The sequence below is a fragment of the Salmo salar genome, chromosome 26 (assembly GCF_965601325.2).
Source record: "Salmo salar chromosome 26, fSalSal1, whole genome shotgun sequence".
Lineage (NCBI taxonomy): Eukaryota > Metazoa > Chordata > Actinopteri > Salmoniformes > Salmonidae > Salmo > Salmo salar.
In genome coordinates this window covers 24058729-24082532 of record NC_138316.1, presented here as the reverse complement: position 1 = coordinate 24082532, position 23804 = coordinate 24058729, and the positions used below count along the sequence as shown (strand labels likewise).

The following is a 23804-nucleotide window of genomic DNA, read 5'->3' as shown; positions in this document are numbered from 1 at the left end:
TGTCGCGCCAAAATCCTACATTGAGAACCGTTTTCAATCTATAGATATTCTCCAGTTCAACAACCGGCAGCGTCAGTAGAAAACCCACTTCATTACGATCAACATCAACGTGTATTGGGATGGCCGACCCCAGACTATAGGCCAAATGTGACTGTAACGGCCTTATCGTGGTTGAAGTAGCTGAGGTCAATATGTTGTGCACCATTGAGAGGGGCACTAGATATGAGGGGATTCTATTCATGGCCAAGTGGTCCATAGAAGAGCTAACTTCACGGAGAAAATCCTCCAGTAACAATCGAACCAATTGGACATGGGCATAGTCATGGTTCATGACCTCTGCTAGCTTTCCTACAGACAGGATAGTTTTGTTCAGGAGAGTAGCGTGTGTGTTGACCACCAGAATAGTGTCCTGGAGAGACTTTCCCACATGTTGCAACCTAAGGGCCTGTGCCTTCATCTGTTGCTGGATAAGTGGCATCTCTTCAGTAATCTCCCTAACATTCCTCTTGACTGTGGCTAGACTGACTGCGTTGACGGCAGTGGTACCAAGGGCAAATAGTGACCCTACGGCTGCCCCTATCGATAGTAGCGCCCCGACGAATCGTTTTTCTCGCCTGGGCTCAGCTAGTTCTGACTGTGTTACTGTGAACTTTTGGAGTTGGGCCAACATATGGGCAGTGTCTAGCTGGGCGTGCTTAATTGCCTGGCTGGTCCAGTCAGCCCCGGCCCAACTCAAATGCGCCGCAGGTGGAATGTGTTGGCGGTACACATTCTCTGCATCTAGGCGGACATATACCCTCTGCGTGTGTACTCTGCAGTTAGTTATGAGGAGTCCTGGATCGTCGCGGAGAACGATTCCCGTAGGGGGTCCGTTCGTGATTACGTCTGCTGGGTTGGTTTTGACCAGGGCGCAGAGTGTCAGGATCATCCAAAGGAACTCCATCCTACAGAAATGCATAATCAGGGATTGTTGGATTATTTCAGTTATTTGTATTCGTAAACAAAAATTGTTTTGACAACTATTTTTCTGTTTTTCTTATTTTTAATCAGTACAGCGCAGGACGATATCACTAGTGACAACAGATGTATATCTGGTAGCTGGGAAGAGAATAAAAGATATTAGGTGCAACGTACTGGTCTCCTGGAAGGGATCAGCTGAGGGTACTTAAGAATTTTCTTAGTACCTCTGGTTTTGCTAGGGTTTTTATCTATTCGGTGCTGGCTAGCACCCCTTCTATTCCCATGGGGGGAGTGTACAACTTGATTTGGTTCCGGTGGACCCACTTTAATGTGGCGTTTTGTCGACCTTTGCTGATTTTGATCTGGTAAGCTACAGGTGATAGCTTCACCACAATCTCGTGTGGCCCCGTCCAGTGGGGCAGGAACTTTGTTGCGACGCCCGCGGGTTTGGTGTATATGTAGTACCACACCTTATCTCCGACCTCGAACACCTGGTGTGAGGCCTTTTTGTCGTAATAGGTCTTGTCACCTTCTGCACTTCTTTCCAATTGTCCTTGAGCGTACGCAAAGGTAGTCTGGAGATGGTTCCGCAAGTCGGTCACGTATTGATGAGCCGTGTAGGCGGTGGCTGCGGCGACATCTCCCGGTTGGTACAGGAGATGCAGTGGAAGGGTCATTTGCCGGCCCGTCATCATCTCAAAGGGTGTCATTCCCGTAGACCTGTTGCGTGTGGCTCTGATTGCCATCAGTACCAATGGGAGTTTGAGGTCCCAATCTTTGTGGTTGGCTGCCACATATTTCCTCAAGATTCTGACAATTGATTGGTTGCTCCTTTCTTGCTCCTTTCTATCATTATCCCCCTCTGTGTTTTAGGAACCACCCACCTTCGAGCGGTGTCGGTTTCTGAAACATACACCAATAGGTCATCTACAAGTGTGAGGTGCTGTTTAGTTGCGTACAGCGAACGCAAGTCGTGTGAACCTGCCAAAGCCAGTTCGGACACTGGGTGGTTGACAGGATCCGACAGGAATGCCATCAAAGTGGCGAGGGACTCATCTTGGTGTTGCATTGCTACCAGGTCGCCATTCATGAATGAATGCGTTAGCAGCACATTATGTTCGTGCGAAGACGTTTTCCGTGGTGCTACATGGCTACGCGTTACCGCAGACACCATAGCTTCCTCAGTGGGTTTCTCGTCTCGAGCATCAAACACCCAAGGGGTGCCGTGAATTGCACCAGATTTCGCCATGCTGTCAGCATGGTCGTTGCCAAGTTTGTCACGACCAGGTGATTTGGAGTGTCCCTTGACTTTCTTCCAATACACCTGTATGTCGTGTTTGGTGATGAGGTCATCACAAGCTAGAATGAGCTCTTTGTTTTTCACCTCTTTACCACTTGAAGTAGTCATGTGCTTTTGTTTCCAAAACGGCAAGTGGCATAAGAAGGTGAGTCTCGCGTAGTTTGAGTCGGTGCAGATCGCCAGTTCTGCCAATTCGTGTTTTACCGCTGTTTGCAGGGTGATCAGCACGCCAGCCACTTCTGCAAACTGGCTGGTCTTGTTGCCAAGCTGAAATTGAAGTGGTTTGCACGGAATGTCGTTGTGCCATACCAATCCCACCCCAGCTTGCAAGTGGTCTAGATGGCGGTAAGAACAGCCATCTACAAATGCCATCGGCATGTCGAGACACACGTTCTCTTTGAAATAGTGATGGTTCGAAGGCAATGGCGGAGCGATGTCACGCGGGGGTGGTCCGGAGTCGGTTTCATCGTCACCACAGTGTTGACACACCGCCAAAACACTGCCCAAAGGCAGGTTTTTTGCTTTTGCGTAGTTGATTACTACATCATGGCTCTGCAGCGTCATGAGCCAAGCCGCTATCCTGCTGTTGTGTACAGCACCCTCACGGATTCGTTGGCTTTTCAGAAAAGTCACAGGCTGGTGACATGTTTCTATGATCACCTTTTGTCCGCCGACATAACTGGTGAAGTGTTTGATTGCCCAGACTGTCGACAGCAGCGCTTTTTCGCAGTCTGAGTATTTGTGTTCGGCAGGGTTGAGTGTTTTGCTCGCGTAAGCAACCACACGTTTGTCTTGGTCGTATTTTTGGTACAACCCAGCGCTAAGGCAGTGCTCTGAGAAACCGACTTCCAAAAAGAATGTCTTGTCTTTGTTGGGGTATACCAGGCAGGGTGCCTCGCAAAGCAGGTTTTTCAAGGAAGCCACCGCTTCGTTGTGAGTGGCATCCCAAACGAATGGGGTGTCTTTCTGAAGAAGGTGAGTCAATGTTTTTGACAAGTCGGCGTAGTTTTCGATGAATTGACGGGAGTAATTACATACTCCCAAGAAGCTGCGCACCTCGTGAAGGTTTGTAGGTGTTTTGATGTTGCGGACTGCTTCGATTCGGTTAGACTGTGGCAGGATGCCCTCGGCACCCACCAGAAGCCCAACGTAGTTTACCTTGGTCCTGCAACATTGTCCTTTCATGATGGCCAACTTAGCCCCTGCAGTCACGAGTTGGGTGAGAACGTAGTCCATTTCATTGAGGTGATGTGACCAAGTCTCACTTCTCATGAGAACGTCGTCCACGTAAATTATCGTCCCCCTAGAGGCTGCGTCTGGCATCGCCTTGTGCAGGAAGATGTTGAACTCTGAGGGGGAGTTCGCATACCCGAATGGGCAACGATTGAACGTGAAGAGCTAGTTCGAGAAAGAGAAAGCCAACTTGTGTTGGTCACGCGGGTCGACTGTCATGGTCCAGAAACCATTTGCCACGTCGACGGTGGAGAAGTACTTGGCGTTTGCCACCTTTGGCAACTCTTGGTCGAGCTGTGTCATTGGCCAACGAGACAACGGAACCAGTTTGTTGAGTTGTCTATAGTCAATGGTAAGACGCCATTTACCCGTTGGTTTCAGAACGGGCCACACGGGAGCGCTGTATGTACTGTTACATTCCCTGATTATCCGTTTAGCTAATAAGGAATCGATAATCTCTTGTACTGCTGCGTATGCTGCGAGTGGGATTTTGTATTGTCTAACAAACGTAGGAGTTGCTCCGGGTGGCGTAGGAATACGCACCACATGGATACCCGTAACCCCGCAATCCAGCGAGTCTGTCGACCAGATCTCACTGTGTTTATTAAACAATTCTCTCAACTGTTGGCGTTCAGTGTCATTGACAAGAGCATCAGCCTCCGACAGTAGTTGTATTACCTGTGCATGGAAACCAGGATATGGTTCGGCGACATTGTACAGGTCTTCATTGGGTGGTGACGGCATGTCACTTTTGGAAGAGTCATCGGTTGTTACCTCACAAGAGTGTACTTCGCATGCCGGAGGAGACGCAATATCATCCTCCGTGACGATGGAGTATATTAACAGGTTGCTGTCAGGATCGACATCCAGCCGGAACGCCGATGTGTCGTCCAGTGGCAATACGGGAGTTAGTGCTATTGCTTTTGACTGACAAGTAAACAGTGTACCTCCCTCGCCATCTAGGTCTAGGGAGGACGAAAGAGGCCCAATCACGGGAACAACTAGTTCAAAATCATGGAAGGCGTAATCGATCAATGTTCCTAGCTGAGTGTGCCGAGGAATGGAAATATCCGCTTGAGTCAGATTTTGTACCAGGAGGTAAGTGGATCTAGCGGTTAGTTCCAACAGTGGGTTGCCATTGATAGTTAGCCCCAAGTCGAATAGTTTTGGAGAGGGTTGGAAGAACGCAGTGGTGCCTTCCATCCGGTATCCGGGCGCCAGGTTCAGTCTTACAGAAACCTCTGTGGTTCTTGCCGGTATCAACATGGCGGACTCAGTTATCGCCTTGCAAGCTTCAGGAATAGTCTGCCCGGAAGCCATTCGCACCGGGTCGAAAGACAAGGCATGTTGGTTTGGCTGCGCCAAAGACCAAAGAACTTGGTGTATGGTATCAAGTTTAACACCCAATCTTACCAAGATATCCGCTCCCACATACACTGTATGTGGGAGGTCCGCGACAACCAGTAGGTAGTGGGATAATTCCTTGGTTCCAATGCGGATCGATAGCGCACACACCCCTATTGCGGTGAGTGTTGTCTGGGGAGTCGTTCCCAGTGGAAATCTAAAAGTTTTCGGCACAAGGGGATGGCAGATAGCTGTTTTCGAAATTTCGTTGAACATTTCCAAACTGATTGCGGATTTTTCTGACCAGGTGGCCAGCCTGGTATCCTCAGCCATAATGCCGTTCAGGCACACGCCCCCTATCAGAGGAGGGCGGTAAGTGTCGGCTGGTGAATCACCCAAGCCACACAAGAAAACCTCATGTTCAGTTAAGTTCCGAGTCGAACTCACATTGTCATTTGCCACAAATGGCGGGCTCATGGCCAAGTTCACCGGGTTTGCGTCAGATGCTGACGTCGGACCCACGTCGTTGCACAATGTATGGCAGGTAGCCTTGGAAGAATGCGGAGAAGTCAACGGAGTTGGCATAGGTATTTGTGACCAGATTTGATTGGTTTTCCAATCCATTAGTGGTACCAAACGGTCAATTAAATCACTCCCAATCAGCATCCGTTCGATTTCGATGCTAGTCACATACACTGGGTGTATCAGTGACACGCTTTCGAAGTTGAGTTTAAGTAGGAGACGTTTGGTTAGGGGCGAGGTAGCTTGAGTGAAACCTCGAAGATTCGTATCGCAATGTTCCGTTTTCAACCAACGTTTTGTTGGGTCCACTGCCCTTTTTAGTTCATCCAGCAAGGTTTCGGATATGAGGGAAATTGTCGAACCCGAATCTATCAGAGCGTGACAGGTCACACAGTCCTCCAGGACTGTTCTAAGGTATGGCCTGTTCGAGTTGGTTTTTCTCGTCATATCCCCAACAAAATGGAGTGGGTTGGGAGAACGGAGCGGTTTGTAATCTGCGTCGATTTCCAAGACAGATAAGTCACCTACGTGACCCAGTGGGTCCTCTATCGGAATGGGAGAGGAATCATCTGTTGCAAAGCTGCTTATCTCGTGCATCTCCACCTCCGTGTCCAAGTCTGTAGACAAAACCTGCGGGCTTGTGTCTAGAACGGGCGGTACCTGGACAGGGATTTGAGTGGGGGCGGGGGTAATGGAAATGTTTGCGTCCTCTTGAATTGCATGAATTTCGGCGGACTCGGTTTCCAACGATTTTACACCTAGTCATGAGGACTTATCCTTGTCCTCTTTCTCAAATTTCTTACGATGCAGTACATCTTTTATCAGAGCTTCTATATCATTTCGGTTAGCGTTTAAATCATTGTTGAACACTTTGTTGCCCTTGTTACCCTTGTTACCCTTGTGTCCTGACCCTTTGTGAGAGTTAGGCGGAGGGGCATGTCGGCTAGGTTGATCTCTACGGGACCTGTTAGATTGGGGACGTTCATCGTAGCTATTGTTACGGCGGTGGTTGTCAGGGTGGTGGTTACTTGGTAGCCACCCCCTTTGATCGTCATCTTTTACCGCATATGTCCCTGATGCAGCCCCTTCTAATTCGAGTGATGGTTCCCGCCTAAGCTCGAAAGTTGAGGGGTCCGGGCTCTTAGCCCGGCTTGCTTTTGATGCTTCAAAAGCGGTGCTTGCCAGCTCTCGGAGCGTCGAGATCACTCCTGAAAGCGATCGACAGAAATAACACTACATTAGGCCCAACGAGTATTATTTCTCAGAATGCCTACATCGGCTGGTACATATGTCCTAGCTCGTAGCATTCAGTAGACCCCCCTTCACACTGCTTTGGTCAGATATACAACCGGGGTCGTTCTATTCCGACCAGTATCTGGGTGAAATGGACCGACACACACACTTCTCTCCCGCACTAGTCCTGCCTATAGCTATTAATGGAATGTATGTATCTTGCTACACAATTGATATGGAATAACCCAACAGTGCGGCCTAGTCCTATCTTAGAGTCCTCACAGGGGGCGCCATATGTCGTGACGTTGTATTAGTTAATGTGACGACTGTTGCTCATCGAATGATTAACGGTTTATAATTGCGTGATTAAATGAATTAAGCAATGAATCAAGCAATTATTAACTCATCAACCTGGGGCACCATGGGAACAGTATTTTGATTGAGTTTCTATTTCCCAAATTAACTCAAAGGATATCAGAATATCGATTTTACAACAGTCGCTAAATTAATCAATTTCCTCTACAGTCTCATTCTGAACGTCGCATAATCCGGGAATCTGCACGGACCCGGGCTTCACCAATGAGTTTACCACACCAATCTTAGTTGATTATTTATTTACTAGCAAGCTAAAATGATGATAAAAATACACATACACAAAACACAGTCTAGCTATTGATTAGGACTTAGTATAACGGGCCAACACACTATGGCGCGTGTTACCCAAAATGGGGATTTAAAAGAGAGAGAAACCAAGAAAGTACACGAGAGAAATATACATTTGGGTTCATTTGTCAGCCATGCTTATTTAAACCTAGCCTTGCCCCGAACTGCCGCTCTTATGGGTCAGAATATAATGATGTAATTACGTGTTGGAGGTCTCAGGTGGGAAGCTCCGCGTGTGTCGTTTAGGCTTCTCAATGACGCACTTCTCCGGCGCAACTCTCTGGTTGTCCTCACGATGTCAGTGTCCTTCTTGGCTAAGTGGTCTGATCCCTCGCCCTTGATCTGAAAGGGGTCTTCTGAGGACAGACAGCTCTGTAGCTCAGAGCTCACAGCTTCGGACTCGAACGGTGTATATACCACGATTCAATGGAGAGTGGAGGCTGGGTGGTTCGGCTTGAATTCACCCGCTTAGACACAGCTACTCGTCCGTAGCTCGTGTAGAAAAAGATTTCTTTGTCTTCAACCTTGTGTTTCGTTTTGGGGTTCGTTGACTTTGTAAGACCTTCGCTGCAGCTTGGGGTCAATTAGTCTCCTATGTTAATTCTTCACTCTCCTGTCTTATACCCTTGGGTCAGAAGTGGGCGTAACCGCCTTTAGGGCAATTCTCTGGGCGGACCAAGTTAAGGGGCAAGGCCTAGATTTGACTAAAATCCTATTTTAGACACTACCTTCACATCTCATCTTTACCAAAACATTCTCTTTGATTTGGATATTTTCCACACAACGTACAATGTATAAACATCAGGCATATACTGGGAAAACTCTTAAAGGTACAATGTTTTCATAATAACGTCATCTCTTAACCTTTAATAACAATTCAAAAGTTACATACATTTTCATATTCCACCTCTCGTCATGACCACTGTTGTGGCTGACGGAAACCATTGTTCCAAAGTCCCTTTATTGCATGTTTAATGTTCTGAGGCCAGAATTCCATTGTGAGGACAAAGGAATTTCTCTGTGGCCTAAGGTTTATTATGGCGTGAGGGGTCATAAAACCCCCACATCTTCAGACCCCTAGATCTCTCCTCCTCTGTTGGGGTTTTGGGAGATAATCTGTAGGGTGGTGGTCTCCTGTACCCTGACCTGATCAGGACAGTCATGACACACCCATTATAGATATGGCTGTTCCAGTGTAGATCATTGTGGTAGTATACGTTTTCAGTCTTCCCTACCATGGCAGTCATTCTCAATGCAGATTGCTGGTGATAGAAAATTCCACTTGTTGGATATCCTAACTCTGGCTGGATTTCAATAGGAATTGCACATCACTTTGCAAGCCAACATAAATTCACTTGCAAGCCTGATGTGGCCTGTAAACCAGGAGTTATCTGACACCACTGTGTTAGGGTATAAGTGTTAGGGTATAACTAGGCCCTCAATGAAAGGCGTTATGATATACTGTATGGTTCTACATAGCACCTTCTGAGACTGTACGGAAGCTCAATTATCACATGAAACAATTATCCCTCCTGCTATTCTCCTGTCACTGTTCTGTTCTTCATCTGCCGGTAAATCCATCAGATTTTCTATCACCACACACACCTCAGCCCTGTCCTGTCCAGTTCTGTCCAGCCCTGTCCTATCCAGTCCTGACTTGTCCTCCTATACACAGTAATAATCACCTCTAAGCATGGGTAAGAGCTCTAATCCTCTGGGAACACACAGCAGGCTGCCAGCCGTCCCCTCTTCCCCCTCACCGCGTGTCACCGCGTCCCTTTGCTCAGCTCAGCCAGTCTCGGAGGCCTTAGGTTTATCTCTGACAGCCACATTGGACCCAACACAAAGCCGACTTGTAATTGACAGGGTGGCAGGAGGGATAGGGTGTAGGAGGGTGGGAGGTATCCATCAACCCCTGATAAACGTTCATTAGAAATGCGGTGGTTTGGTACTAGGAAAAAGTATTTCTGAACAGACATTTGTGCTGCCATGTGCATTATTGTGCTTGTGACTGTCTGTGAACTAGCGCACACTTCTCTTTGGGTGTGTGTGTGATCGCTCATCACAGCATTATCTGTTGCACACACACACACACACACACACACACACACACACACACACACACACACACACACACACACACACACAGACACACATATATATATATATTCATGGCTCTCTGCCACCAGTAAAGTATTTAGGGGTGGATATTACTCTTTACCTCTGGCTGGCAGCTCTGTGTTGAACTGTTGTAGGGGGTGAGCTGGATGCGCAGGGCATGCCTGAGGCAGCAAAGAAACTTCTCTACATCTCTGTCGACTTAAGTACCCCTGCTCTCATCCTTTCCTCGTTCTTCATCTCCCTTTCCTTGCTATCCCTCTTTCTCTTTTTCATGCTGTTTAGGGACTTCAGTCAGTATTTCTGTTCTCTCTCTCGCTCTCTTCCTCTCTCTTTCTCTCTCTCTCTCTCTCTCTCTTTCTCTCTCTTCCTCTTTCTCTCGCTGTCTACTCTCTCTTTTCTCTCTTCTACTTTTCATATTTAGTCATTTAACAGGCACCCTTATCCAGAGTGACTTGCAATCAGTGCATTGATCAACTAAAGGTAGGTAAAACATCACATATCACAATTATTGCAATTGTGACTTTCTTCAAAATAGTCCCTTCTCTCTGTCCTCCAGTCGTGCTGCCCCGTCGGCTGAGTTCTCAGTGGACCGTACTCGACACCTGATGTCCTTCCTCACCATGCTGGGGCCCAGCCCTGACTGGAACGTGGGGCTGTCTGCAGAGGACCTCTGCACCAAGGAGTGTGGTTGGGCCCAGAGGGTTGTCCAAGATATGATCCCCTGGGATGCAGGCACCGACAACGGGGTCACCTATGAGGTCAATTAACCCCTCAAAATGTCACAACTACACGCTCTAATATTCACAAGCCCCAGACATCACACATCACTCACACCACCTACTGTATAAAATCACACGTTCTTATAGGGCTGGGAGTTCCCAGGGACCCCACGATACCATATTATCACGATACGATATCAATTGCGATTCTCATGAATCTATATGTATTACTATTCGATACTGCAATGCGATGTTCCAAAAATATGTCTGCTGCAGAGGGACAAGAGAGAGCCATGAGAAAACGACTTTTGATCAGTCATGGAAATAAAAGTACTGAAAACAAATTAGTTCAGTATTTAAAAAGAAGATGGAGAACAAGCTATGATGGAGAAATACTGGGATTTTGGTGCATGTACAGCCGACTAACACAAAAATAATATTAAGATATTGTCACAAATAATATTGCAATACACTGAGTGTATAAAACATTAGGAACACCTTTCTAATATTGAGTTGCACCCCCTTTTGCCCTCAGAACTGCATCAATTCATCGGGGCATGGACTCTACAAGTGCCTGGCACCTACTCCCATGCCCCGTTCAAAGGCACTTAAATCTTTTGTCTTGCCCATTCACCTTCTGAATGGTACACATACACAATTGTCGTGTATTTGGCATCATTAAACTGAAGACATGTTTATCAAATAACTCTCTGTAATTATTATTATGCGATTAAACTGATTAATTGTGTAACTGTAATTAACTAGAAGGTCGGGGCACCAAGGAAAATATTCAGATTACAAAGTTATAATTTTCCTAATATAACTTTCAGATATTATAATATCTGATCGATTCGTCTCCTCATTAATGATGTGTTAGTTTACCTCACGTTAGTCTCATTTAAACGTCGTAAATTGTTGGTTATCTGCACGAACCCAGTCTTCACTATGAGTCATCCATACATCAATTGTCTTAAAATCATTTATTTACTAAACTAAATAATTCACAGAAATACATAAACAAACAGATATGGTTACAAGGAAATGATAGGAAAATGTGCCCTAGTGGGCTAAACCGGCATGGCGGCTTGTTACACAAAGAAAGGGGGTTGGGCTTGAATGAAAGAGCGGGAAGACTGAGGAACACAGAAACAGCTTTGCTATCGTAAATACAGAATCTTATGCATTCTAAATTACCGCCCATTTGGAAAAGGAAAATGCAATAAATATTTACTCTGAGCTGCGCTTCGGTAGGTTGGTCATAGATGCTGGCCGTGTTGGCCAACAGAGATCTTCCTGTCCTCGGAAGAATGTCACTGCTGGTAAATTGGATACGTTGTAGTATCTTCGTTGTGTGTTAGATTGGATCCATCGTCCGTCCTTTCCTAGCCCACGTCTACAGCGGCCGCTGCTAACTCAACGGCTAGGAAGTATCACTTCTGTAGTGAATAAGGGTTCAAAGTTCATACCATTCGCAACCAAAGCTCACGCCGAGGTTGGCTTAGTTCTGTACTTGACATGTGAGTCCTTTTAACGCAGAGGCTGCAGACCTCACGTACCCGGAACAGACTGATTACGTTTTTGTCACTGACTTATATAGTGACGAGGGGAGAAGGGTGTGTTTCATCGTTTATAACCCCTGTCTCTTCACAGGGGCCGGCCACTGATTGGTCAGGGCTCTTTCCTTATGAAAACCCAATTCTCTCGTTTGGAAGCTAAAATTACATTTAAACTCCTAACAAAGAGTTTTAATATCAAAGATTTAAATTGCACAACAATTCCATGTGAATCTGATAACTAGAATGTGTAGACTTTCCCAGATACAGTTTATGTCGTCCTGTCATCAGTCATAATGTCTCAGATGACAACCGAACTGACATCCATACTCATTAAGTACCAACGCATATTTCCAACTGGTTCTATTACCAAAATATGGTTCCTTTCCCCCAACTTGTTTGATGTTCCCAGACTCTCTATATTTAACAAAGGCTATTCAAAAGTCCTTCAGTAGGGTCAGAGAGAGGGGAAGGGAGAAAGGCATTTATGGGGGTCATAAACCTTACCCACAGGCCAACTCATGACACAATCCATGTCTCAATTGTCTCAACGCTTAAAAATCCTTCTTTAACTTGTTTCCTCCCCTTCATCTACACTGATTGAAGTGGATTTAAGTGACATCAATGAGGTACTATAGCTTTCACCTAGATTCACCTGGTCAGTCTGTCATGGAAGAGCAGGTATTCCTAATGTTTTGTACACTCTGTATATATGTCAATATTACATTTTTTCCGTATGGGCAGACTGGTTGAGGAGAGTCTATGACTGTGCTGTGTGAGATCACAGACAGACCTTTGGCTGATCCCTGGGAGTTCACAGACAAACCTGTTGAACTGTTACTCCCCTGTTTGATTTGGCATCGCCCCACCAATGACCTTACTCATAACAAATGTCTGGAGCCTCAGCAACAAGTTGTGCAAGAACCGGTCAAGAGTTATGAAATGAGGTTGTAGAGTGTTTTATTATTGAACGGTGTCTATATATTTTAGTGGTCTCTGTTGTTTCAGGAAGCCTGAAGTTGACGTTTGGAGTTGTTAAAACAGCTCCTGGTAACCTCCTGTGGTGTTCTCGCTCACTGTGTGACTCTGCTCTCCACTGGTGTGAAACAGTAGGATGTATGTAGTGATGTAGCAACCACATTCTGTACATTGTAATGGAGGGTTATGCCTGACACATAACATATCAGAAGTTCACAGGTGTGAAAGATTTTGATCACCATAACACAACAGCACTTTACGAAGTTACATGTCAACCCTTTATGTTCAGACTAGTGGATGGCTTGTTTTCCAGTGTTGTGCCTTCAGAAGCCCTGTGGCTGTGTTTGCTGTGTTAGCCCCCTGCTAGCAGACGTTTGTTGCAGACTAATGACAACAGTTTCACCACATAACCCCATAACCCACAGTGTCCCTGACCCAGATCTATGGATTCATGTTGTTTTAGTGGATGTGGCTTTGTGACTAGTATAATCTAGGTTTGCCAGTCTTAGGAGGCCATATGTTATTTGTGCTGGGACAAGACTATATTATAGATGTGTTGCATACCTCCATATTGCACATGAAGAGACCTATTGCAACCTTTCAAGGTTATCTGCAAATACATATTTTATCACTTATATCATGACACTGTTCCTCAATACTACAATGGAACACATATTGACATGAAAAGCACAGTCATGTATCTATGTTGACTCTTCATGTGTGTGTGTGTGTTCTGACCTCCAGTCTCCCAACAAGCCCACAGTCCCTCAGGAGAAGATCCGGCCCCTGACTAGCCTGGACCACCCCCAGAGCCCCTTCTACGACCCTGAGGGGGGCGCCATCACCCCCGTGGCCAGGGTAGTAGTGGAGCGCATCGCCCGAAAGGTCTGTCCATCCATTCATCTCTCTCCACTCTTTCCGTTCCTTTTGCTGCTAAATCTCTCCCACTTTTGTTGCCTCGATCCTCTTTCTTTGCTCACTTCACTTCCTATTTCCATCCTCTGTCTGTCTCACACTCTACTCACTCCTCTTGTTCTTTCCCTCCAGCTGTCACCAACACAACCTGATTTCATGCGCGTCAAGGAATGTTTGAGGTTGGCTCTAAGATCTCGAAGCGGTTACAAACGTTTGATTATGTGGCTGTGTTCATAACGTTGTTTCGGTATACGATTTGAAATGAGAAGGTAAACAGCACAATGGAACATATTGGTGTATTGAACTAGAAATGTCAACTTCAAATCTTCAAACACTGAGAGGAAGAGAGATATTTTCAGTCTGAGAAGAAAGTAACTTTATTTTAACTCCCTCTGCATTGTTCCAGTGTCTAACTGTAGATGTTGTGGGTCAATACAGCTGTAGATATAGATGTTAGTTGTATAGGTGCAGTTTGAAGAGAACAGGTGTTGAACAGTGATGTAAATGTCAGTGGACTATAGCATTTACACAGCATCCAGCCTGGTAGACTCAACTGGAATCTCTCCATCTACTCTATTATAGCCTTTGTCAATCTATTGATCCTCACACACTGAAGCATGCAGGTACAAGCACACACGTGCACGCACGCACAATCGCACACACACAGCAATGCCCCCAGCCCCACACACACACCCTATCACTCTGATCGTTTGTCACTTGCCCTAAGCGGACCTCTGTTGTTATGACAGCTGAATGCCATTATCAGCATGTCCCCATATCACCTCCTCGTTCGCTAGAAAGACAGATAACTAAATACGCTAGCTAGATAGCGACAACGTGTGTGTATCTGTGAGCTCCAGCAAAGGTGAGAGGATGCATCAGCTGACCTCCCTGTTTACCCCCTTCTCTGTCTGATAGCCGCCAGAGGCAAACGGAGGATCTTATCACAACAGAGTGGTATGTATTCCACAACGCAGGCCTGTGTTTCTCTGTCCGCAGGGAGAGCAGTGCAACATCGTGCCTGATAACGTGGACGACATTGTGGCTGATATCGCCCAGGAGGAGAAAGAGGAAGGTCTGTGTCTCTCTTTATCTCTCTCTCCCCTCTGTGTCCCTGTATCTCCCCAACTCTGCCAACAAAGGTTGTAATAGAGGAGCGATAAGCAAGAGAGAGGAGAAAGGCATGTCTCTCTCTCTCTCTCCCTCTTTCTCTCTCTCTCTCTCTCTTTCTCCCTCTTCCCATCTCCAGGCGTGGGAGATTAGAACCAGAGCTTGAGAAACAGTAGAATTAGTTAACCCAGCTCAGCATAATCGTCCTCCATGTTGCCTTTTATTTCTCTCTCTCTCATGGGAAAGCTGCACAGATGGAATCATAAGCAGATTTGATCAGTAGTGGCATTTTCAATAAATCAATACTGCTGCAGTTGAGATTCTTCCAAGTGAATTTTCGGTCCTTAACATGTCCCAGGGACATACGTGTTTGATTTGGTTTGAGTCAGATCAGTGTTTCAATAGCACATTACTTAGTGAGGAGGGGCTTAGGCACTCAACACCCACATGAGGAAAAACATAACTAGTTATGACTTTGAACGTTTGTGTTTATGCCCTTCATTTGATGAATGTCTTTCTCCTCTCTCTCTCTCTCTCTCTCTCTCTCTCTCTCTCTCTCTCTCTCTCTCTACCCCTCTCTCTTCCTCTAAACCCTCCCCTCCTCTGCCACCCTTTCTCCCCCCTCCCTCCCTCTCTCTGTCTTGCTCTCTCTCGTTCCCACTTTCCCTCCCTTCAGACGACACTCCAGAGACGTGTATCTACTCCAACTGGTCTCCCTGGTCAGCCTGCAGCTCAGCCACCTGTGACAAGGGCAAGAGGATGAGACAGAGGATGCTGAAGGCCCAGTTGGACCTCAGTGTACCCTGTCCTCACACCCAGGACTTTGAGCCCTGCATGGGGCCCGGCTGCAGCGACGAGGGTCAGTATGTTGGATGTACTAGGCAGCTCATGAGACATGGCGGGGTTTCGAACAAAGGTTAACCTGAGATTTACAAGACTGTGTTAGCCTCCTGAGCTAAAGCCGATATATTAGCTCAGGGAGCTAACGCAAGTGAACGTGGTTCACCGAACCACCCCCGTTACACAAATGTATATTGACATGAACAGATATACTAAAATACAATCTAGGATAGAATCTGGAAATGTGTATTTCTTGTTGCTGTCTTGGTGTATCTAAAAACAAACTTCAACATCCGACCACCAAGTCCCTTTATAAAGCTCTTGGAGCTTTATTAGTGTGGACGTCATCTTTGTTAGCATTTCATAGGTTATTGCAAAGAAGACAGGGAAAGGTAAAATCTGGTTTGCAAAGAAAACAGGGAAAGATAAAATCTGGTTTACTGCGGGTCTTTATTGGTGTTGGGTCATCGATAAAGCCCCCAGCTCGTTTGTAGCTCAGCCAATAAAGTTGTAGCAGCATAGAGGTGAGAGGGACACTGTGTTTCTGAGACAAGCCTATAAAATGTGTAATGGGCTAAAGCTGCTGGGAGGCCACAGTGGATACTAAGGCTTTATTAAAAGACACATAACAAGTTATGAGAATACACACAGCGGTGTCACGTCTTTGCTGCTTGCAGTGAAAGACTAATGAATAATAAAATAGGTGTGTGTGTGTGTGTGTGTGTGTGTGTGTGTGTGTGTGTGTGTGTGTGTGTGTGTGTGTGTGTGTGTGTGTGTGTGTGTGTGTGTGGGTGGGTGGGTGGGTGGGTGGGTGGGTGTGTGTGTATGCATCAGTGTGTGTATGCATGGGCTCTCACACACACACACACACACACACACACACACACACACACACCCCCCGTGGGCTCTTACTCTGGGCTCTTATTCATGATTTGCTTTTTATTAATGATCCATTAATGATTTGCTCATCTTATTAATGATGAGCTTCTTTATTGAGCAGAGCTTAATGAGTCTTTCAGTCTGGAGAGGGAGGGTTTAGATATAAATCCATGTGAGTCTCACCCAGAACGACTCTTATCCTCCCTCCCTCCCACCTGAACATAATGCAACAACAGCAGGGGGTTGTTATTAATGAGGAGAAACATGTCTGTTGCATAAATGTGTTCACAGCTTATGCATTTTCAAAGCTCTCGGGTAACACTGTGGGTACAGGCATACTGGTACACGCTCTTGGGTAACACTTTGGGTTCAGGTGTTCTGGTACACGCTCTTGGGTAACACTTTGGGTACAGGCGTACTAGTACACGATCTTGGGTAACACTTTGGGAACAGGCGTATTGGTACACGCTCTTGGGTAACACTTTGGGTACAGGCGTTCTGGGACAAGCTCTTGGGTAACACTTTGGGTACAGGCGTTCTGGGACAAGCTCTGGGTAACACTTTGGGTAAAGGCGTACTAGTACACGATCTTGGGTATCACTTTGGGAACAGGCGTATTGGTACACGCTCTTGGGTAACACTTTGGGTACAGGCGTTCTGGGACAAGCTCTTGGGTAACACTTTGGGTACAGGCGTTCTGGGACAAGCTCTGGGTAACACTTTGGGTACAGGCGTACTAGTACACGATCTTGGGTAACACTTTGGGAACAGGCGTATTGGTACACGCTCTTGGGTAACACTTTGGGAACAGGCATACTAGTACACGCTCTTGGGTAACACTTTGAGAACAGGCGTATTGGTACACGCTCTTGGGTAACACTTTGGGTACAGACGTACTGGTACAAGCTCTTGGGTAACATTTTGGGTACAGGCGTACTAGTACACGCTCTTGGGTAACACTTTGGGTACAGGCGTTCTGGTACAAGCTCTTGGGTAACACTTTGGGTACAGGCGTACTAGTACACACTCTTGGGTATCACTTTGGGTACAGGTGTACTGGTACAAGCTCTTGGGTAACACTGTGGGTACAGGCGTACTGGTACAAGCTCTTGGGTAACACTTTGGGTACAGGTGTACTGGTACAAGCTCTTGGGTAACACTGTGGGTACAGGCGTTCTGGGACAAGCTCTGGGTAACACTTTGGGTACAGGCGTACTAGTACACGATCTTGGGTAACACTTTGGGAACAGGCGTATTGGTACACGCTCTTGGGTAACACTTTGGGAACAGGCGTACTAGTACACGCTCTTGGGTAACACTTTGGGAACAGGCGTATTGGTACACGCTCTTGGGTAACACTTTGGGTACAGACGTACTGGTACAAGCTCTTGGGTAACACTTTGGGTACAGGCGTACTAGTACACGCTCTTGGGTAACACTTTGGGTACAGGCGTTCTGGTACAAGCTCTTGGGTAACACTTTGGGTACAGGTGTACTGGTACAAGCTCTTGGGTAACACTGTGGGTACAGGCGTACTGGTACAAGCTCTTGGGTAACACTGTGGGTACAGGCGTACTGGTACAAGCTCTTGGGTAACACTGTGGGTACAGGTGTACTGGTACAAGCTCTTGGGTAACACTGTGGGTACAGGTGTACTGGTACAAGCTCTTGGGTAACACTGTGGGTACAGGTGTACTGGTACAAGCTCTTGGGTAACACTTTGGGTACAGGCGTACTGGTACAAGCTCTTGGGTAACACTTTGGGTACAGGTGTACTGGTACAAGCTCTTGGGTAACACTGTGGGTACAGGTGTACTGGTATAAGCTCTTGGGTAACACTGTGGGTACAGGTGTACTGGTACAAGCTCTTGGGTAACACTGTGGGTACAGGCGTATTGGTACAAGCTCTTGGGTAACACTGTGGGTACAGGTGTACTGGTACAAGCTCTTGGGTAACACTGTGGGTACAGGTGTACTGGTACAAGCTCTTGGGTAACACTGTGGGTACAGGTGTACTGGTACAAGCTCTTGGGTAACACTGTGGGTACAGGCGTACTGGTACAAGCTCTTGGGTAACACTGTGAGTACAGGTGTACTGGTACAAGGTCTTGGGTAACACTTTGGGTACAGGCGTACTGGTACAAGCTCTTGGGTAACACTGTGGGTACAGGTGTACTGGTACAAGCTCTTCTAATGGCCATGAGCTGACATAGATGCTCATAGTCTCCTATTGTCTTATTATGATAAATGAGACTAACAGAAGGTCCTATGATGTAGATGCATCATACACTAGTTGATTATATAAAGTGTGATGTAGCTACTAACACTGTAAGGACATTAAAATCCTGAATGCAACTCAAATGCCATAACTGGCTGTGACCTTCTGCACTTTGCCCCCGACCTCCCAGAAGGGTCCACCTGCACGATGTCAGAGTGGATCACCTGGTCTCCGTGCAGCATGTCATGTGGGATGGGCTTGCGGTCCCGGGAACGCTATGTCAAGCAGTTCCCTGACGATGGCTCTGTGTGTACCTTGCCTACTGAGGAGAACGAGAAGTGTATTGTGAACGAGGAATGCAGTGAGTAGCTTTAACCCCTGAAATCAATGGTTCACAAAGTCATTTATCACAAACATTGCTGCATTTACCAACGTTTTTGTTTATAATCAGGTAAACAAACATTTTCCGAGGAAAAGTTTTGATTAATCTGTGTATGCGCTTTTCATACAAACAAATCTATGTATTTCTATGCTGTAGATAAATGAGGCTCATTGTGTGCATCAATTCTCAGTGGAAGGGCATCTGCTAAATTATTCAAATGTACTGTTCAAACTATTAGGATGATGTATAATTATGCGTGATTACAGGACAAAGTAATGCATATGTGGATTAAGTTCTGTCTCTCCCATTGAACACACCCACTCCCCCTCTCTTCCTCTCCCCCACCCCCCCTCCTCTTCCCTCTCCCTTTCTCATTCCCTCCTCCTCTTCTCTTCCCCCTCTCCGCCTTTTCCCCCCCTCTCTTCAGCACTCAACAGTTGTCTGGTGACAGAGTGGGGTGAGTGGGACTCCTGCAGTGCCACCTGTGGGCTGGGCATGAAGAGAAGGGAACGCATGGTGAAGATGCCTCCCCCAGACGGCTCCATCTGTGGGGCTGAGGTGCTGGAGGTGGAGAAGTGCATGATGCCAGAGTGTCGTGAGTAACACACACACACACACACACACACACACACACACACACACACACACACACACACACACACACACACGAGATAAGCATATGCAGGCTTATACAAACACACACACACACACACACACACACCCCCCCCCCCCGATAAGCATATGCAGGCTTATACAAACAAACACACACATGCACACACACGCTCATCTGCACACACACATGAACACTTGTACAAACGTACACCCACACTAACACTCACACATCACAACAAATGCCAACCAGATGAAATCAGATAGACACTGATTTTGTGTGTGTCCTGTGTGCACAGACACCATCCCCTGTATGCTGTCTCCTTGGTCTGACTGGAGTGACTGCAGTGTGACGTGTGGGAAGGGCATGCGGACGAGGCAGCGCGTGCTCAAGTCTCCTGTGGAGCTGGGAGAGTGTACAGAGGACCTGGAGCAGGTGGAGAAGTGCATGCTGCCAGAGTGTCGTAAGGAACATTCACACACACACGCACACACACATTGGAGTGAATCTACTTTCTTCATGTGTGGACACACCAACTGAAACAGTACTGCACATGTGTAATTCATAATAATGCTGATTAGTATCTTCATTGTGCAACCGAGCATCCGTCTGCTTATAATACACTCTCTATCATATCCACATGCACACACACGCCACAAACACACTTAAAACACACTTGGCTTGTTAGTGTGTTCACATCTGTTTGACATCTGCGTTAGGGGTGCCCATAGTCTCATCTCCAGCCCAAACTCTCCCAGATAGGGTTATCATGAGAATACCCTGGTGGGGTATTAGCAGGTTTATATGAGAAGGAACATTGGAACCCAGAAGTGCCCATGTGCTCTCACATTTAAGCCTGACTTAATAGGTTATATATATATTCTAGTCAGGTACGAGACTGGCAGACACATTACCATAGGAAAATACTCTCTTTCTCCTCTCCTTTCTTCTGTTCCCTAGAAAATGAGGGAGCTAATTTAAGGGCTGTATTGTGAAGAATGGGATTAAAAGGCAGAAATAACCAGCTTTAACTTTGGCAGACATGTCATTGTATTGCGGTGAAAAAGCTTGTTAACTGGCCTTCCTTCAGTCTTAGTGAGGGTATAAAGCTGGCCGTATTATTCTGGGCAGCCCTAATCATCCTTACAGTTCGTAAGAATGTTCTCGTTATGGACATAAGTCAGAGAATTTGTTTCCAGGGGATTCATATTGTGTTATGTTTAGAACAAGGAACACTAATGCAAAGTCATGACGTGTATCTTCAAGCTTTCTTCCCATATTAACTCTTCACCTTTCTTACTCCACCCTGTCCCCCTCTTCATTATCTCCCATCCCCCTCTCTTCTGTCTCTCTCTCTCGCTCTCTATCCCCCCTCTCTCTCTCTCCTCTCCATCGCTCTCTCTCACTCCTCTCCATCTCTCTCTCTCTCTCTCTCTCTCTCTCTGTCTGTCTGTCTCTATCCCCCTCTCTCTCTCTCTCTCTCTCTCTCTCTCTCTCTCTCTCTTTCTCTCTCTTTCTCTCTCTCTTTACAGCGACAGACTGTATGGTGTCAGAGTGGACGGAGTGGTCTGAGTGTAACAAATCCTGTGGTAAAGGTCACATGATCAGGACACGCATGGTGAAGCTGGAGCCTCAGTTCGGAGGGGACTCGTGTCCCGAGACTGTACAGAGGAAGAAGTGTAAGATCAGGAAGTGTAACCGCGGCGGTGGCCAGGGACAGGTCAACAGCGACGAGAAGAAACGACGCAAGGAGGCGAGGGAGAAGAGGAGGAGCAAACAGGGGGGTCGACAGGGGGAGGAGACCACGTCGACCGCTGAACACCCAGGTTGGTAGGCCTCATTACCACCACCTTAACCATTGTCAGCAGCAGTATTATAGTCATTATCATTTGCATAATCATCAATGATGTAATCATCATCACTGTCATCACAAATCATAGCAAGCTAAATCATAGAGTGTGGATACATGCACACAATAATGTGATTATTGTGGTTAGTCAGATTCATATAATAGTTTGATTAAAATGTTTACATGCTTGGCATGAAGATTTTCCCTATTAATTCTGTTTACATGGACACATCTGAAATCAGGCTACCTGATGGCACTCTGATATGTGTAGAAAATCTTCAATGGTAAAAGATTTACCACAGCGAACATGTTATTGTTGGGAAGCACATTTGATTCTGAGTTGGGACATATAAAGTTTGTTTGTGAAAACTACTTCTAAGACACGTACATTCAGTTGTTCCGAACACACTTTACTCGCTCTAAAGAGGGAGGCTCACTCGGCTGGTGCTATCACATTCACAGATCAAATACACCGCTGGCACGCCGATTAAGGTGTTTACATGTCCTAATAATTAACAAAACAATTGCTCAGAAAACCAGATGTTTTAATCGGCGTATGCGTACTTCTTTGACTTTCCCCCGATTAAGATAAGCAGAGTAATGTGTTTACATGACTATTGTATAATCTATCTACTGCCATGATCAGTTTAATATTTCATTATTAGTGTGCATGTAAATGTACTCATAGAAAACTAAATCACAGTCAGTTTTGATAGTTATTATCTTCAATATGATCATTGCTATTCTTTAACAAGGAACAAATTTCCATGAAAATGTATAAAATGTCTTTCTCCATGCCTTCTCTCTCGTTCTCTTTCTCTCTGGTCAGGCTGTAAGATGAGGCCATGGTCCAGCTGGACGGACTGTACCAAGCTGTGTGGCGGGGGGATTCAGGAGCGGCTCATGACAGCCAAGAGGAGGCTTAAGAGTGCCCAGCTCCCCAGCTGCAAGGACAGGAAGGAGATCCGAGCATGTAACGTGCACCCCTGCTAGATGGACCAAGTTGGGCGGGACGGGATGGGATGGGTACGGAGTGGGAGGAGGTTGCCCATAAACACTGGTGTGAGGTCAGTTGTTTTCCCCTCTGACAGTTCAGGTTAGGTTTGGGGATTGTAAGCTGATCCTAGATCTGTGCCTATGGGCAACTTGGTTATGGGACGGAGAGTGAGGTGGCATAGTGTCACTCAATGACCCAATGCACTCTGTTTTGGACTGGCACGGACCTTAATCTCTCTTGGTTTAATCCAGGGCTGAATCTGAATATTCTAGATTGGGGAAGGTACACTGGTTCTGCATACACCTCTATCTAGTCAGAGTTTGGAAAGAGTTTAGCAAATTCTGAAATGACCCATCCTTCAAGGTCAAAGGTCATGTGTTATTTTACAAGAAGGAAGGAAGGAATTCCCTTGGTCTCTTCTCGAGCATAAAACAAACAGCCATTTCGAGAGAGGATCTTGGCTTCCCAAAATAATGCCTAGCATCTGATGAACCTGACTGATTTTCCTCTGTTCGTAAATTAACTAGCTCTGTTACATATAGGATTCTTCTGCAAGATTACTGTAAACTTGTTGTGGTATAATATTCTTGAATAATGATAATGTTGAAAACACCAATTGATTTAATAAGAGATAGTACTGTTAGGCTATATCCTGTAGTATCCTCTTTGGTAGTGTATATTATCCCAGAACTTAAAGCACAGTTACCCAGCCATTCCAGCATTTTATAATCCTTCAGAAGAAAAAAAAGATGTTTCTAGGATCAAGAAATCTCCTGTATGACTTTTTACTCAGCTGTACTACTGTTCATGTAGACACACCGCAATGGAAATCTCTATGATTTTGTGCATTGTTATTATAAGATAAAAAAAAATGTTTTTGTTTTTTTGCTGTGGATTTTTTGATAAGAATATCACCCAAGAGTCTTACCAAAGTCTTGTGTAGATGTTTTTTACGTGTCTTTACGTCTCTTTTTTCTCTGCTCCTCTAACATATTAATATTTTGGAATATATCACCTTTACAATAAAAGTAAATGTTAGAAGTTGTCATACAGATGTTTATTTTTCTTTGAATACCATTTATATTGAGGTAAATGTATTATATTACTTTGAGGTCCATATTCATGTCAGGGTTCACATACCATACATAAACCAGTGCACTTCATACTCTTGGCCACTAGATGGAGACTGTAAGCTAATAAGAAGTGAGTTCCTTTTAATTTTTTTATTTCACCTTTATTTAACCAGTTAAGCTAGTTGAGAACAAGTTCTCATTTACAACTGTGACCTGGCCAAGATAAAGCAAAGCAGTTCGACACATACAACAACACAGAGTTACACATGGAATAAACAAACATACAGTCAATAATACAGTAGAAA

At 45.8% G+C, this 23804-nt stretch overlaps 1 protein-coding gene across 5 annotated transcripts in view; it reads left to right on the top strand.

The window, feature by feature from the left end:
- Positions 1-23478, top strand: part of LOC106587461 (spondin-1) — a 146592-nt gene extending 123114 nt beyond the window's left edge. Inside the window, exons 8-16 of one of the 5 annotated variants that reach the window (XM_082969538.1) lie at positions 9912-10134; positions 13371-13511; positions 14460-14616; positions 15328-15510; positions 18782-18949; positions 19398-19565; positions 19879-20043; positions 21113-21406; positions 22259-23478. In XM_082969538.1, the coding sequence (XP_082825664.1) occupies positions 9912-10134; positions 13371-13511; positions 14460-14616; positions 15328-15510; positions 18782-18949; positions 19398-19565; positions 19879-20043; positions 21113-21406; positions 22259-22422 (1663 nt within the window). In that variant the 3' untranslated portion in view covers positions 22423-23478. Of the gene's footprint in view, positions 1-9911; positions 10135-13370; positions 13512-14459; positions 14617-15327; positions 15511-18778; positions 18950-19397; positions 19566-19878; positions 20044-21112; positions 21407-22258 lie in introns of all 5 variants that reach the window. The other 4 variants (XM_014175871.3, XM_014175869.3, XM_014175873.3 and 1 more) reach the window with 4 other exon arrangements.
- Positions 23479-23804: the final 326 nt, after the last annotated feature.